Source organism: Podarcis cretensis (assembly GCF_951804945.1).
Source record: "Podarcis cretensis genome assembly, chromosome: 12".
In the NCBI taxonomy this organism is placed as follows: domain Eukaryota; kingdom Metazoa; phylum Chordata; class Lepidosauria; order Squamata; family Lacertidae; genus Podarcis; species Podarcis cretensis.
In genome coordinates, this window is record NC_137181.1 from 59829850 (window position 1) to 59847615 (window position 17766).

Below are 17766 nucleotides of genomic sequence, written 5' to 3' on the forward strand. Positions count from 1 at the left end.
GTAACGTTACATTTTTTAAAAATGTAATAAACTCCACAAGTCTTAGGGAGCCCTTAGCTCAAGTGGTTTTCTGTTCCTCATAAGTGCTAAAGCGAAGTAGCTGGAGTCCCAAAGCTTTGCCATCAAGTATTGTAACTGGGGCATTAATGGCTTCATTGCCTTTCGAAAACCATTGCCACCTTCTAATAGCTGACTGTAGCATTTGTTTCAGCAGTGTCCAGTGTCTACTAAAAAGCAAATGTTACACTGTGCAGGTAGGAGACCGCCCTTTTTTTCCCATGAAGTTCAGTTGAAGTCTGAGAGTAGTCCAGAACAACTGTGAAACAGGTTGAGGTTTGCAACTGGTGCCACAAGTCAATAGAGAAATCTGTTTTCATTTAGTGTGGTGCTATATCAGGAGAGGTTTACTTTGTTGTAATTGCTTTTCTTCTGTCAACACACCAGTAGGAATTCAGATAAAAGCTGCATTTCTTTCCTTGAACTGGCTAGAATTCAACTTGTTTCCCTGACTTCAGCATTTTATTTTAAATTCTGTTAGCATATTGAATATTCAACAAAGCTGAATCAGTTTATTTGCTCTACACAAGCACTGCCTTCTCTTTGTAGCTAGAAATTATTCTGTGACCATTGGGCTTAATCAGCTCATGATGCAAGGAATAACACAATTGAAAAGTGCAACTAATGGAAGTAGATGAATGACCGTGAAATGTCCACTTGCCATCCATTCCTTCAACATCAGTCTCATTAACAATGAGAGCAATATCTAGTCATTTGGAAAATGTATGTGAAATCTTTAATTGTTCACACTCTGTAATATATTCAAATATTAAGGTGGTTAATAAATGAGTTCACCTTTGTGAAACTTTTAAACTTGCCCCACCAAGGCAGCATCTTTTGTTGGCAGCTTTTTTTTAACGTTAAAGGGATAGTGGCATGTACTTTATGAAATAGCATGTGCTTTATGAATTAGTGTAGGATTAAGGTGGCATGCACTCTTGAAGTAGCAATATGCTGGCAACAAATCAGCTAGCTTATTTTTTTGAGTTAGGCTTTGCTACCAGGGGCCATTTGTATGGGATGGTGCTATACTGTCCTTAATGTCACTTATAAAGCAAGTGTGGGGAGCTTTTGTCTTCCAAACCCAGAAAGCAGGGCCTAATGGCCAGGGGTGATGAGAATTGAATGTTCAGCAACACCTGGAGAGCCAAAGGTGTATAACTCATCTGTTAAATGCACAGCAGCTTCCAGAACAGATATGAGTCTTATTCTGCCCTATGTTAAAAAGGCTTTTATTATGTAACCAGAACCTAAAAGGCCAGAACCGGTTGTGCACAGAGAAAACCCCTACTATGCTACCTTGATAAAGTTGAAGAAACCTGTTGGATCCTGGCTACAGGAAGCCACCCAATATTTTTTGCTGAGGATAGCTTTTTTTCAAAAGCATGTGGAAAGCTAAAAGCTTTGGGTATGCCCTAGGGATAGAATATCCTTCTACATAAGAGCAGACCCTTGTGGATATCCAGACCAAGCATTTTTGCTCCCAACTAGCATTTAAAACTTTTATTTGTGACAACACAAATCATCCCCCACCCCCCGAAGTCTTGAACTTTTTGATTTTTACATCTCCTGCTGAGAAGCATCCTTCTGTGACGATAGGAAGACTGGAACACTTTGGCCGTTACGGAGCTGCAGTGTGACTTCTTGCAGATGCCAGCTATCCAACCACAGAAAGATAGGGGAAGAAATCCAGTAATTAATATTTACTTAGAATAAGTTTGCTAATGTAGTATTTTCTTAACATCACAATAACATTAAAAGGCTTGGGAAATGCTACCATTAAGGAACTAGGGCTGGGCGATAACAGCTTTTCAACATTGTGATGTATCATCAGTCAAACATTGCGATATAGTGATACAGTGGTGCCTCGCAAGACGAAAAGAATCCGTTCCGCGAGTCTCTTCGTCTAGCAGTTTTTTCGTCTTGCGAAGCAAGCCCATTAGCGGATTAGCGGCTTAGAAAAAGGGGGGGAAGGGGGAAAAAGTCGGAAAAACTCGCAAGACATTTTCGTCTTGCGAAGCAAGCCCATAGGGAAATTCGTCTTGCGAAGCGCCTCCAAAACGGAAAACCCTTTCGTCTAGCGGGTTTTCCGTCTTGCCGGGCACCACTGTACATTGCAATGTTGAAAAGCAGAGGGAGGAACAAGCTTCATTGGCCCCAGCCCTGTGAAGCACCAGGCTGAAACACTGTAACGTTACCATATTATCCAGCCAGAATTTGCTTCCAAACTGATAGAAGAAATGATCTTGGTGGAAACACGTAATAGCAATTCAGCTGACACCTTGGCTTAATTTATGCATGTAGATCGGTCTACTGGCAATGCAACTGCATCTATGGCAGAACTGCAACCTGTTTCACAAAGGTAACTTTTTGTAAATGGCACTTAGTCCATACTTGATGCACTTAATAATCTCCTAGTACGCACCTGTTAAGGGTGAAGTCTGAACAGACATAAAGATAACCAGCTGACTTTGTTCCAGATACTGGTATCCTTAACTGTAAATGCAAAAGTCAAATTCTTATGATTGTTTGTTAAATACACCCCCCCACACACACACAGAGAGAGAGAGAGAAGTAAGTCAAACAAAGCAAAATTCATATTTAATAACTTGTAACTCAGAACAGAATATAAATTATCCATTGTCTTGAAGTTCCAAATTATATCAGGATGACAACCATGCAGGCATTTAACTAAGCACAACAAGCCATTTATCCTTTGCACATTCATACAAATAATTCCTTATTAGGTCACACATAAGCTTAAGTCTTTACTGCAGAAGAATGGGCGAATCCAATTAGGTTTTTAGTAGCTGTTGAAAGCTCTGCTTGTTCCATTAGGACAGTTTGGGAGATCTGTGACCTTCCAGAAGTTAAGACTCCCAACTCCCATCATCCCCAGCCAACATGGCCAACAACCACTGATGATGGGAGTTGTAGTCTGGAAATATCTGAAGGGCCACTGATCCTTTCCCCCCCCCCCCCCCCGGTGCAGTACAATCTGCACTCAATTTGGTTATTAACTTGCTAGACTGCTAGTTGTGCTTTCTTGTGTGTGACTAGGGAGCCTGTCTAAGGGTACTCATTCCCATTTGTGGACACATCCAACAGAGACTATATTAGCATAATACAAACTGTCTTGCCGGACCATTGGCCTGCCTAACCCAATACCATGTAAGTCAAATGGCACAGCTCTCCAAGACCTGCAGAAGATAATCTAATAATAGAAAGCCTGCTTCAACAACAACAAGATGATGATGTTGGAGATTGAATCTGGGACATTTTGCATGAAAAGTATATATTCTGATACTAGGCTACAAACCAGGCCCCGGCACTGAAGCACTACTTCATCATATGCACATTCAGCTCTCTGCTGCTGGGCAAATTCTTTGATAAATCCAGACTTTTAAGTTAAGCTGGTGTATAAGATCTGCACCAAGTTGATGTGGTTACTATTTATTAGACAAGGCTGATTTAAAGCAGATACGTTATGAGAAAATGTGTAGATTGAAATAGTAGTGTCTTAATGGTATATGGAATCCTAGCCTATTAACATTGCAGCATGGTAATTTTATGCTGAGATAGCTGATGGCACGGCAGACAACATCTTCAAACATATTCTAAGAAATCCTGTGGTCAAGCTATAATGTAGAGCACTCCTCCCCATTGCTTCTCTTCTCTCACATCAGGTCTTAATTCAGCCGGTATTACCTGAGCTCTCGACATGTCAACACAATTGGTCTTGTCAGTTAGCCTGATGTAATGTACTTTAAGAGGAGGAGCACCAAGTGCCTCCAGGGCGGCTGAGTCTTTATGAAGCTGCTCAAGAGCCTGCTGATAGTACTGTGTTCTGGCAAAATTCTCTGGAGCAAAGAGAAAAGACACAAACAAGTTATTGTATTAATATTAAACAGAACTGGAATAGTGATAAATATTAATCAGAGACAGAGACAGAATGGTGTCTAATTGCCTTGACAGGTACCAAAGCCACAGTGGCCATGGCACTGTGCCCTTTCTACTTTTATCCACAGATAACCTAAATTTTTTATCCACAGATACTTTTATCCACAGATACTTTTATCCACAGATAACCTAAATTTGAAGGCTTCCTTGTTATTTCAAAATATATAATCAAAGGCGACAGATGACTGCAGTTATACTTACTCATTCCAAATGTGTAAGGCCTGTTTAAAATGTATGTACATGGCCTACACAAGCAACATTGATACTGGGAGCTATGCCGGGAACAGCCAGCATTATCCAAAAACCACTGGGGAGTCTGAGAAAACCAGCCTCTTGTGCAGGTGAAGATAATTCTACTGGTACAAATCAGGACTATATTCCACCCACTGCCAATAGCAGTCCCAGCCACAAAGTGCATTAGTCTTTTCTAATAATTTTTACAGACAGGTCTGTGTAATGTCACATTTCTAAGATACTGAAGAAAAGGTGTAAAATGTGCAAAATTAAGCTTCTCAAGAGTGTTTGCTTTTCTTTTTTTAGTACAAGTTTCTGGTTACAGCTGTGAATGCTTCCTTGAAAGAGTGTGGGCAATGACTGTTGAAATTTCAGAAGCACAAATGAAAGCCAGTAGTTGAATAATATTTTCAGCGGATAAGAGCAGCATTTTAACACTGCATAAGATTGTCTGCTGCTCCCAGTGATGGGAAAATTCAATAAATTATACAAAACAGTAAACATTGCAGAATATGCAAAATAAGAGCAATTACATAAAGTTGCTTAATTTTACAAGTTGAGCTCAACATTTGGGGCACAAAATTTAGGTTGCATGGTTGTAGACTTTTCTTTGTTTTTAGCACTGTTGTATACAGAGCATAAAATTGACTTGAAAGTTTAAGGGGTCAAGTCATATCATTTCCACTACCACCCCTGTCTCTAAATAGCAACATAGGATACCATCTTATACCAAATCAGACCTTAGTCCAACAAACTTAGTGTTGTCTACACTGGTTTGCAGAAGCTCTCCTAAGATTTCAGAAAGGAGTTTCTCCTGTCATTCCTGCAAGTGGCAGGGATTGCATCTGGGTTGCTTTGCACTCCACCACTCGGCCAGACCCCTTCCCATTAACAATTATATATAGCAGGGAACCTGCAGCCCTCCAGATATTGTTGGACCACAACTCCCACCCCATACACCCCTGCCCACTGGCCATGCTGGCTGGACCTGATGGGAGTTGGAGTCCAACAACATCTGAAGGCCAGAGATCTCTTACCCCTGTTTTAGATGTACTGAAGATGACAGTCAGGGATACTACTTCAGAATACTACTTTATGTACAATTGTCTTGCAAGCAGAAAACTAGCACTGAAGGGAGAAACGTTCTTCTGTAGTAACTACTGGTTTTCTATTCACAGAATTTTTAGCATGCTGGAAATTCAAAGATGTGATTTGTAACTTGCATTCTACCAACCCAATGCTCTTCCATCTCATTCTGCTGAATGTGTGGATCAGGGTTAACTTGCTAACTGTGATGAAACTTACTTTGTATGTAGTAATACATAAGAGCACTTCCTCCACCAGACACAACCGCCAGATAAAGAGCCATTTGCTGAAGTTTTCTCAAGGATGCTGGCATGTTTTGTTCCCTAAGGGGAAAGAAGGATCAGAAATAGATTTATTGTATATTAGCAAAACAAGGGAATGTTGCCAAAGCCCTTTCAATATTCCAGCAAAATAGGCCTGAATGAAAGACCTCCGTGCATCATTCTGTTTCTTTTAGGGTTGCTGCCGCTTCACTAATTGCCAAGCAGAAAATAACTTGTTTGGTGCGGCCAGCAGCCAGAAAAGCAGCATATTGTCCTGCAGGTTCCCATTAGGTGCTAAATAAAACACAGGGGAGTATTATTCAGGTTTTCGGGGGGCTAGTGAAATGTCACCCTGAAGTAAAGAAAGTAAACCTTATGAGTGAATTTCGCTAAGAAGGTGTGAGGAGGGATAAATAAGCCACGTGTCCAGTAACCCCACAGTTGCCACACTTTAGCAGCTTTCACTTGCATGTGCACAGACACAAAACAGAAGTGAAAAACAGGAAGGTTTTGCAATGGTCTCTCCCCTCATCCTTTTAGTCTTCTGTCCTGCCCTTTTCATGTGGACCACATATTTGTCATTTTGTTTTGTCATGCAGACAGATGACAAATACACAGTGAAAGTAAAAGGGCATGAGTCTGACTAGCAGAGAATACCATTAAACAGCTGAGTACAGGAGGTTACAGCTGTTCCTTTGTTTAACAGCTTACTGTGTTATTTGTATGAAAGGCTCTTATCCACCTCTGTGCAGTATGTAAATAAGCAGGACAACTATGAAAGTTGTAAATATTTTCAGTGATTTATGCGTATAAATCACAAGAATCCAAGTAGCAGAGTGAACAAGGCACACTGTCCTTTATTTAGGTCTCCTTTAAGCAGAGACCTGTGGCCCACCAGGTGCTGCTAGACTACATCTCCCATCAACCCCAGCCAACGTGGCCAATGGTCAGAGATGGGAGTTTGAGGAGATTTCACCCCTCCCATATCCAAGAATCTCCTGACGAGTCTGCTGATTCTTCAGAGAGGAGGAGCAGTGTTTTGCTTTCTACTTATTCAGCTCCAGCACCAAGTCAGTCAGTCAGTCAGTCAGTGTGTCGGAGAGAGAGAGAGAGAGAGAGTATTAGAGATCGCGTGTAGAGATAAGGTTGCTGCTAAGACCAGCTGCAGACACTCAGTGTAGCATTCATTTATGCTTAGACCTATTTAGCTCTGTATATAGTTTTGTATTATAGCTGTAGTTATAGAATAAAAGAAGATATTCTACAGAGCTGCTCTCCGAGTTGTTTATACACTGCCAGACTCTGCTATACTCTGCTGTGTGGACGACTGTATTGTGGAAGTGAATCCGGTGCTCACAACTCTAAGCTGTAAGTCCACAGCACTTTGACCTGGTGGTCTCTGGAAGTGCTAACCAGCTCGCCTAGCCCAATCGGGGTTGAAGTGCATGAGTCCAGTTGGTGACACTGGCTTAAGGGCAATGCTGACAGAGTTGTGGTCCAGCAACATCTGGAGGGCCACAGGTTCTGCCAACTCTGCCTTTCAGGGTAAATGCATGCTGTTTATAAGTAATCATTTGCCAAAAAAAAAACCCCACCATAAGCACAGCGTAATTGAAACAGATTTATAAACTACCATCTCTAGATGAATCATAGTACCATTCTGCATCTGAAGCTATGTGGACAGTCCCAATTAAATCGGAAAGAGTCACGGGATCAGCCACACCTATGTGACTGCAATAGTCATGACACTGCACAGCAGAAGCTTCGTCTGCCTAAACCACACTGAGATGGAATTAACTGCAACTCCCATTAGCTTTGATGGGGCTTGCCTAAAAATATTCTCAATAGATCATGTCCCATGTTCCAAATAACAGTGACAGAAATGCACTGGTCTGTTGAAGGGGGACAGCTATTTACAGGAGAGAAGTCCCTCAAGTCAGATGTTTCTTCATCTGGTGAGTTCTACCTTACATGAGTGGAATAAGAGGAAACACTAGTACAGAAACATAAAAATCCTTTCTCCTTCAGAATATCTTGGGGGAATGAAGGATACAAAAGCACCCCTAACTAGAATTTAACTTTCTTTTGTGTGCAGCAAGCGGCAGGGTGTACAAAAGGACAGAAGCCTATCATGATGATGTGCCTACGTTTTTACATTCCTCCTTTACAGGTTGTTTGATCTTCTTAGTCAAGAACAGCTAATCTGAAATAAAAAACAGGATTTTTCAGCTCCTCTGAAACAGTAATATCTCTGTTTCCTGTAGAAGAAGAAGTAGGAGCAGATGACAAGGCCTAACTACTACTTTGGGAGCCAGAAAACATCTCTGCTTCTGGATCTTGTAGTCAAGATCACGTGTATATTCTGAAACATCTGTGCCTCATTTTTTATTCTGGTTATTCCCTCTTCCAGTCTACCTTCTCTATCTTGTCATTTTTTGTCTTAGAAAGTTATATCTTATTCATTCATAACTGACTCATGCAGGATGGAGTCGGCAAAACATTTTCTTGAAGGGGAACAGAGGCACAGAAGAAGGAAACAATTGGAGAGCACAGAGAAAAGTAATGGTAGCTTTTCCCTCAGAAGGTTGTGGACTCTTTAAAGCAGAGGTTGGATGGCTAGCTATCATGGATGCTGAGATTCCTGTAATGCAGGGGGTTGGACTAGATCAGTGTTTCCCAACCTTTGGTCTCTAGCTGTTTTCGGACTACATTTCCCACCAGCCCTGACCACTGGTACTGCTAGCCAGGGATGATGGGAGTTGTAGTCCAAAAGCAGCTGGAGACCCAAGGTTGGGGAACACTGGACTAGATGACCCTTGGGTTCCTTCCAACTCTACAATTCTTTGATTCTAAGTAGCATTCCTCACACCCAAGAAGATTCTGGTGAAGTTGGACATGAACTTAAGGAATCCTAATGTCATCGTAACAACTACATGCTAAAAATATATATATTTGAACTGCCTTCTCTGTAAGTATCCTTTCCCTTGATGGAAACGGGTGCTTCCCACAGGTTTTCTGGCAGCCTTTGTGGTACATCTACCTAAATCTTTAACCCTTCTCCTCCTCATGCCTCTCTTCTCTACAGAACGGCATCTGAGAAAAGAGTTCTTGCAATCTCTGGAAAACACTCATTCAAGGGTCCGACTCCTTTTTCACTTGGTTCCACAAAAAAACAGAGCAACGCCCACATCCCAAATATCCTGTTTGTGTTTTGGCGTCCTGACTTCCTTCAAGGATGCTGACTAAATTCTTGCCTTCCCTCAGGCTACCTCACCTCTTCAAATCAGCCCCACCCAGATTATTTTGGCATCTTTGAAAGCAGAGTCTCTAAAGTGGATTTCAGCCTACATTGGGCTACTGGAAACCTTAGTGATAGCTTTCTTAGAAAGTAAGACTTCAGCAGAACTGCTGTCAAACATCTTACTAAACATCACAATGGAAACTAATGGCCACTGATGTAGAAAATGGAAAACCCTTTCCTTCCTTTAATCTATATTGGGATCTTTCTCAGGTGACACTATTCGCATGTCTAACTTTGCTTGCTCATAAGAGAGTCATAAGAGAGTGCCTGAAACATCCTCACCTCCTAGTATGACGCCACATACTTGGTATGTTGCATTCAGAAACAAGGCCCAGAAGTGCCAGACCACATTTGTTTCTGAGTAAAATCAAAGGTTAGGAGCTGATAAACATTACTTGCTGGGGACTATTGAAAACTTTGCAAAAAACAAAGAAATCTCTCTCTTTAAGAAACATTACAGGTTATTTTTGCCCATCTTACATATTGTTGCATGTCATCCCAATCTCTGCTTGGTGTGAGATTCCAGGGGTTCCAGACACCCAGGGTTTGTGTGTCCTTTGGGAATGAGGCACAGCAGAGACTGTGGTAGTTTTATGATATATGGTTTATTTACACATATATACCACCAGAGTCTAGGACGCGGGTGGCGCTGTGGGTTAAACCACAGAGCCTAGGACTTACCGATCAGAAGGTCGGCAGTTCAAATCCGCGTGACGGGGTGAGCTCCCGTTGCTCAGTCCCTGCTCCTGCCAACCTAGCAGTCCGAAAGCACATTGAAAGTGTAAGTACCGTATTTTTCGCCCCATAGGACGCACCGCCCTATAGGACGCACCTAGTTTTTTTTGGGGGGGGGAAATAAAGAAAAAAAATTATTTCCCCCCCAGGCACGGGGCTGGCGCAGGGGAAGCCCGAGCTTCCCCTGACCCCAGCCCCCAGAAGAGCCTGCTATCCGCAAGCCTAGGGAGCCGCGCCGGTCTCCCCAGGATTGCGGACCGCTGTGCGAAGCCCGGGCGCGCTGAGGCTTCCTAATGCAGGCAGCTCTGCGCGACCCTCCGGAGGCTGGCGTGGCTTGGTGCCGGGCTCCGGAGCGATGCGCAAAGCTGTGCGGACCCCGGGAGGGCAGGCAGCTCTCCGCGACCCTCCGGAGGTCGGCGCGGCTTGGCGCCGGACTCCGGAGCGTCGCGCAGAGCTGCACAGAGCCCGGGAGCGCAGGCAGCTCTGCGCGACCCTTCGGAGGCCGGTGCGGCTTGGCGCCGGGCTTTGGAGCGATGCGCAGAGCTGCGCGGACCCCGGGAGGGCAGGCAGCTCTGCGCAACCCTCCGGAGGCCGGCGCGGCTTGGCGCCGGGCTCCGAAGGGATGTGCAGAGCTGCACGGAGCCCGGGAGGGCAGGCAGCTCTGCGTGACCCTCCAGAGGCTGGCGCGGCTTGGCACCGGGCTCTGGAGGGATGCGCAAAGCTGTGCGGACCCCGGGAGGGCACCCACATTTCCCCTTCATTTTTGGAGGGGAAAAAGTGCGTCCTATAGGGCGAAAAATACGGTAGATAAAAAGGTGCCGCTCCCACGGGAAGGTAAACGGCGTTTCCGTGTGCTGCTCTGCTTTGCCAGAAGCGGCTTAGTCATGCTGGCCACATGACCCGGAAGCTGTATGCCGGCTCCCTCGGCCAATAAAGCGAGATGAGCACCACAAACCCAGAGTCAGCTACGACTGGACCTAATGGTCAGGGGTCCCTTTACCTTTACCACCAGAGTTTACAATGGAGGGGTTCACAGCATTAACACCCCCAAGGGGGCCTTGCCTGTCCCATAGCCACAGCCTTGGATTCCAGCAGAAATCAGGCATGGCTCTCTCTCAGCGGCCTAACCTTCAGCCTTGCTTCTACCTTCAACTACACACAACTCAACTCTCCAACTCTGGCCTTTCTGGTTCCCATTCTTTCCCCATTTAAAAGGCAGCTGCAGGAGAAAAGGATTTGGATCAGCACCTGGAGGGAATTCTTTAAAAATCCTTTCTCCCCGTGCTGATTACTGGATTTGTGTGGAGGGAAATTTGCAGGCATTAAAAAACAACCACATGCTTGAAGGGCCCCTCAGTATTTTATGTGATTGGACCAAAGTCATGGGGTGGGGGCTATGCTCGCTGCCCCTGCTAAGCAATATGCCACGCTAAGCACTACAGGGGATTGGAGTAGATCAGAGAAACAAAGAAGGTGCAAGCAGGCAGTGGAGAACATTCACAGGCTCCTCCTTGCAAGAGAGACGGCTCTTAAACCATAGTCCTAGATTTAATTATTGTGTCGCTGCACCCAAAGATCCTTAGCAGGTTCAGCAAAACAGAATGGCCAACAACCATAAGTGACAGACATTTCCATGTGCATGTTCTCTCACCTTCCCACCTTTCATTTGCCATTTCATGGCACCCTGTTTTTCAATTCCACTCGTTCACACCATGTCGGTGGTACCTTTAGCATTTGGTTAAGATTAGCACTTACCCTTTCCGCCATACACACATATAATGCTGCCCAAACATACTTCCCCAAGTAGAAAAAGAAACTGAATATATAAAACTGGTTATTAATATTCACTCGGTCTATTTAGGTTTGTGCTGAATGTCCATCAGTTTTGATATTTGCGTAAGAATTAACCATTCAAAGCAGCCAAGCAAATTATAGGACTTCCGGGTTGGTGCCATCGCCGAATGGCGGACTCACTCCGAGCTCGGGAGGGAGCCTGCTCGGCAGGGGCTGGGTCCTACCGCACCGGCGACGCGGGGACCCTCAAAAACCATGGGCGCTGAAACCCATGGACATGGTGACTCGGCTGGCACCTTTTGCGCCCCCCCGACCCGCGAAGGAGCCTTTTTAAAGGCTGTGGAGCGGGTGACGGGGGGGGTGCTTTGAGTCCTTCGCTTCCTCTGCCGAGCGAAGCCGCATGCCATTCGACGGAGAGCGCTGACTTCTTCTATTGAAAATCTGGACTTAAAAGAATAACCCGTGAGTAATCAGAACCTGGACTAAAAAGGGGGATAATTTTTTTAAAAAAATTCGGAGCGAGCGGGGGAGGCGCAAAAAGGAAGTCAGCCCCCCCCTTGTTGTAGAAGAGTTAAAGCAAAGGATTTGACAACTAAGATCGAGTGCAACCCTATTTTGACAAAGTTATTAACTTCGCGAGGGAAAATCATAAGACTGAGCTGGAGGAGAAAGGTGGAATTGAATTAAAAAGCAAACCCCCCCCCAGAACCCTGGGAGCGATTTGTGAGAGCGCCGGGAGAAGAGAAACAGAGGTTTTGACAGCTGTCAAAGAGCTGTCAAAGCGGAAGAATAAAATAGAGATCTTTGTTACGAGGACTTTGCCGGTTACATTTGTTATAAATTGGATACAAATTGTTACAAACAAGGAATAACAAGTTATTTTGACTGGTGGACGTGATCTGGAAGGGAATTTAGTTATTGCAATCCACCTAGAGGAGCCGAGGGACATTACAAGTATTGTTGGCGTGGAATTTGACCAGAACTTTCTATCTCCTGGGAAACTGCAGAAATGGAACACTATTTTGTCTACAGAGGTCTACGCACTAAAGGAGACAATAGATTTGTCTATTGAAGAATGAAAAGGACTTGACGTAATGTTTTGTTCTTGAATAACAAGCCTCTGCAGAGGAATTAGAAGCTTTTGGAATTGGAACATTTGTGCAGGAGAGCAGGGAAAAAGAAAAAAAAAAGGAGGAGTGAGATCAACAAGAACAACAAAAATAATAAGAACTGGACAAAGTTGGAAGTGGGAACATTTGGGACATCCAGATTTGACAGGTTTAAAGGAATAAAATTGGAGCTTTCACCCCTAGATATAAAAATCTGGATGGAAGAAATGGGCCTTTTTTGAGACAGACTCCTTCCAAGATTGGACATTCGAAACTAAAGTTGACTGGGAAAGGACTATGGTTTAGAGAGATGTGGGAACTCCAGGAAGATATCAGACGTCGAGGAACATTGGGAACGCAACCGGGAAAGGGGGGAGGGAAATTTGGAATCCAAAGGGCGTAAAATTATTTTTTTATTTTTCTTCTATTGTAATCCGTATTGCATATTAAAGGGGGGAACTCGCGGAAGGGAGATGAGAAAATATTTTTAAAATTGAGTCAATGATAATAAGTTTAAATTTGGGATAAGAACTTGTTGAAATTCTTTTTTGTTTATTTGTAAGAATTGGAATACAGGAGGGGGAGGGGAGGGGAAGTCCTGAAAAGATGTTATTGGGAAAAAGATTTTATGGAAAATCTTAATAAATATCATTAAAAAAAACAAAAAAAAAAAAAAAACAAAGCAGCCAAGCAAATTATCAGGCATGGTGGGTGGGAGGAGACCCTCACTATGTAAAACATTCACCTAGTTTTGATGCCCTTTCTGCCCCGTCAGCTGATCCTTCTTGATGCCATTTTTCCTCTTTCTTCACCACACCATGATTTGATCCAAACTGGTTTTCTGTTCACTGACGGACTTACTGCATCATCATGCTGGCATCAACAAAAATCATGTGCATTGCCCTGGTGCTGAGGAAACGCGGGAAGAAAAAGGTGACACCCAGGAGGATGTGTTTGCAAGCCTGATAAGACAGGAGGCACTTTTCAAATCTCGTCAAAACTGATACAAAATGAGGCTGCATTGAAACATTTAGTCTTGTTCATTCATTTCTAATGTTATATAATAATATTTGATATTTATCTAGTTTCAGCTTCTGACTATATTTAAAGTCCCGCAGGAATATTTTTTTAAAACATGCTATAGATGTACCATGATGCTATTCAATCATTTAATAACAAATTCTACCATCTTGTGGTATTATTTTTCAGAATGGCACCTATGTTAACACAACTGACCCTATGATTGCTCTTTGAGAACAATATTTCATCTACATACACCTGGATCTTAGTTGTCATTCTGGGGTTTGTTTTGGGGGGCTGTTGCAGTTTGGTGCTGCTTTGTCTTTTTAATCATCAGCTGTTCAGAACACTTGGAGATAAACACTGTTCTATATATACACATTAAAACTTTCTCATTTTAAATGAAATCCTCCTGTAAAGCGCTGGGCCTCTCACTTTTTTATTTCTCATAAAAGAAGCAACATTTCTAATGGTTCAGAGCTTGGTCATAGATGATCTGCTTAAGCCCAAATCCAGCATAAAAAGATAAATCGGTAATTTCCTCAACGTGAGTGACTGCAGTTCTTATGAAGTGTTTTAGGTTCTTCATAAAATAAAAGTACTTTAAGTGCAGATGAGAAGCAAGGATGAGCAAAGGAATGCAGATTCCTGTTACATAATACTACTCTGAATTTTATTGCTGCTTGAAGGGGGAGGAAAATGAAAAGGTTAGACACTATAATAGTGGGGGGTGTTATAAAGAACAACAGTGCAATTATATCACTGTTGCTGCTTTAGAGCACTGAAGTTAATTCTAGTCACTGGTGAATCAATCCCTGGTTACTTCTATTTCAAACATTATCTCGTTACCGGATCAGTTTATTAGAACTGCTTTATCTACTTATCAGCCTAACCACAAAAACACATGTGTGTTGGTATTGGACGACTATATGGAGCACGTGGTCACAATGGGAATTGGCACAAAACCAAGGATCTACATAGTTATTGGGGGCAACACATTATGTCTGAGGCAGAGATATTCATGGGACTGAACTCTATGACATACACAGGGAATGGCCAATATATGTAGGGATACAATGAATAAAACATATTATAGAAACTGGCTTTCACTGCTTATTAACAATTCCCAAACCATGCACTGATTCATCTAGTCTTCCATTTGTTGGGTAGAAATTCACCCATGGGGTGAATAAAATAATCAGCTGAGTGCCTAAATTCAAAACGGGGAGCGAAACACATTCTCCAGCAGGAGAGAGTTCCCAGTAGCAGAGTTTAAACTCACAGAAGTTAAGCAGCAGCACAGGGTTAGGAATATAGGTTGTTAGAACTATTTTCATACGTCATTTAGTTGAATACAGCACTCCCTGTTTTCTACCCCTCTTGCAATGAGCAGAAGTAGGTTTAAAACATTTTATTTACAAAACATTCCAAAGGTCAGATTCATGCATTTATTCAGCAGCAACAAGGAGAATGCAGACAAAATACTCTTGGGCAGTGCTTTTTTCCCTGGGGGGACGCAGGGGTACACATAGCCCTAAACATTTTGTGAATCTAACTTTGGCCTCATTGAGGGGCAGTATTTCAACATGAGTAGGAAAATGAGAGTACCCCTAAACATTTTTTAAGAAACAAAGCACTGCTCTTGGGTATAAAATACAGAAAGATAACTTCAAACATGTTCTAAGCTTGGAGCAGGCTTAAGATACGTCCTCCCTGGCAGGTTACATGGCATGGAGAAACAGGAAACAGGAAGAGAAAAGCTTCACTTCCTCATCAGAAAAAGGGTGGCATGACCTAGCTGAATCTAGAAACCCATCTCTATTACCTTAACCCCCTTCATGAACTAACTAGCGCTCATGCATGGTTGATTTTGACTGAAATTTCCCACACCATTGCTGCCAGATAGGTTTTCCAATTAAATTATTACCAGCTGGAGGAATACTGAGTTGCCAAAGGTCATCTGCTTAAGAGGACTGGCAACTTACATGAGAAGCATATAATAAAAAGTAATTATGCAACACTTAAAAAACAACAACGAAGAGACAGAAGCATATTAAAATGCTGTAGTATTGTTGTTGTTGTTGTTTAGTCATTTAGTCGTGTCCGCCTCTTCATGACCCCATGGACCAGAGCACGCCAGGCCTTCCTGTCTTCCACTGCCTCCCGCAGTTTGGTCAAACTCATCCTGGTAGCTTCGAGAACACTGTCCCACCATCTCATCCTCTGTCGCCCCCTTCTCCTTGTGCCCTCCATCTTTCCCAACATCAGGGTCTTCTCCAGGGAGTCTTCTCTTCTCATGAGGTGGCCAAAGTACTGGAGCCTCAGCTTCACAATCTGTCCTTCCAGTGAGCACTCAGGGCTGGTTTCCTTAAGAATGGATACGTTTGATCTTCTTTCAGTCCATGGGACTCTCAAGAGTCTCCTCCAGCACCATAATTCAAAAGCATCAATTCTTCGGCGATCAGCCTTCTTTATCGTCCAGCTCTCACTTCCATACATACATTATATATTATCAAATTAGTCACACTCAGACCACATTATGACCAACACAACCAAAACCAAACAAAAAAAAAACACTTTGCTACCTAATTTCTGATCTCCTACATATTTTCACCTCAACATGAACTCAGTTACTTAAACTGAGGCCATAGTTCCTTTCCCAGTAATGGAAAAATTAACCTACCTCCCATATTTCCTATGCTTTACATATTAACATATATAATCAATTATAATCTTCCACTATCTGATGAAATCTTTGATCTTTTCCCAAACTGAGTAACTAGAATTCTAGCAGCAATTTAACAAATAGTTCCCTAATTTGGCATTGTGAACCCAGCTCCTCTAAATACACCAACATCACAAGCACAACAGGTAATGGGATCTACCCAAAATGAATTTACCAACATCACAAAGATAAAACTCTGCCGTACCAAATTCAGGTACCTAGTGATTCAAATAACCAGAAACCTCAACAAAATATACCTCCACAATTACAAGCCCCTGTAGCGACAAATCAACAGAGACTTGAGGAAATGGAACAACACCAACTTCACCCTCTCAGACAAAACAGCTATGATCAAAATGACCACCCTCCCAAAACTAACCTATTTATTCCAAACCCTCCCAATCTGGATCCCCCAACTCCAGAAGTAGCAGAAAAAACTACATTCGTTTATTTTCTCACACAAAAAGCCAAGAATAAGCCCAAAATACCTGTACCTCCCTTCCTCAGAAGTCCAACCCTTCTGGACAGCAGTCCTATAAGAGATATGCAAAATACTCAGTGCTTTTCCCCCTTAAAAGATGTTTAGGGGTACTCTCATTTTCCTTCTCATATTGAAATACTGCCCCTCAATGAGGCCAAAGTTAGATTCACAAAATGTTTAGGGGTATGTGTCCCCCCAGAACAAAAGCACGGAAAATAACTAAACAGGTATTAGAACTCACCCCAGAACTGGCCCTACTGAACATCTTCTAAGATCATAGCAACCACTCACATTACACAGAGCTTATAACCCACCTACTCTCAGCAGCCAGAAGCCTCACAGACGGACACCGGAGAGACCTGTCAGGAGTAAACTTGAACCAATGGGATTTATTTGTATGGGAAACGGCCTTGCTAGAAAAGCTAACCAATAAACTGAAACTGACACAGTTTCCCAGTTTCGCCTGGCTTCCCTTTATCACCTACACAGCCCAGCGAGACAACAAGAGGAATCCACCGACAACATAGGAACATGCCTCCTCCTCACAAATGCAAACAAACCCCACTGCAGACAACCGCAGACAACCAACCACACCCTGCCCCCCAATAAGATGCAATAATCAAACAGAAATACAGTGGTACCTTGGTTCTCGAACTTAATCCGTTCCGGGAGTCCTATTTGACTTCCAAAACCATTCAAAAACCAAGGCACAGCTTCCAATTGACTGCAGGAGTTTCCTGCAGTCAAGCCGAAGCCGCGTCAGACGTTCAGCTTCCAAAAAACACATACTTCTGGGTTTGTGGCTTTTGGGAGCTGATTTGTTCGGGAGCCAAGCCATTCTAGAACCAAGGTACCACCGTAAATGAGGAGAAAAAGAACCTACCCAGCTGACGTTGACACAAAACCCCACAGGTACACTATACAAAAGAATATAAGCCTCACCAACCCACCCTTCCTCTCCCCCGTCTTCTTCCCCAACCTTATACAGTGGTACCTCGGGT

At 43.1% G+C, this 17766-nt stretch overlaps 1 protein-coding gene across 3 annotated transcripts in view; it reads right to left on the bottom strand.

Annotated features, from left to right (window-relative positions):
* Window positions 1–255: 255 nt before the first annotated feature.
* The window catches only part of COA1 (cytochrome c oxidase assembly factor 1), a 58717-nt gene continuing 41206 nt past the window's right edge, over window positions 256–17766 (bottom strand). Inside the window, exons 1-6 of one of the 3 annotated variants that reach the window (XM_079947671.1) lie at window positions 13285–13548; window positions 7748–7803; window positions 5557–5660; window positions 3766–3917; window positions 2483–2553; window positions 256–1714 (exon numbers count right to left, since the gene is read on the bottom strand). In XM_079947671.1, the coding sequence (XP_079803797.1) occupies window positions 1618–1714; window positions 2483–2553; window positions 3766–3917; window positions 5557–5650 (414 nt within the window). In that variant the 5' untranslated portion in view covers window positions 5651–5660; window positions 7748–7803; window positions 13285–13548 and the 3' untranslated portion in view covers window positions 256–1617. Of the gene's footprint in view, window positions 1715–2482; window positions 2554–3765; window positions 3918–5556; window positions 5661–7747; window positions 7804–13284; window positions 13549–17766 lie in introns of those variants that run through there. The other 2 variants (XM_079947672.1, XM_079947673.1) reach the window with 2 other exon arrangements.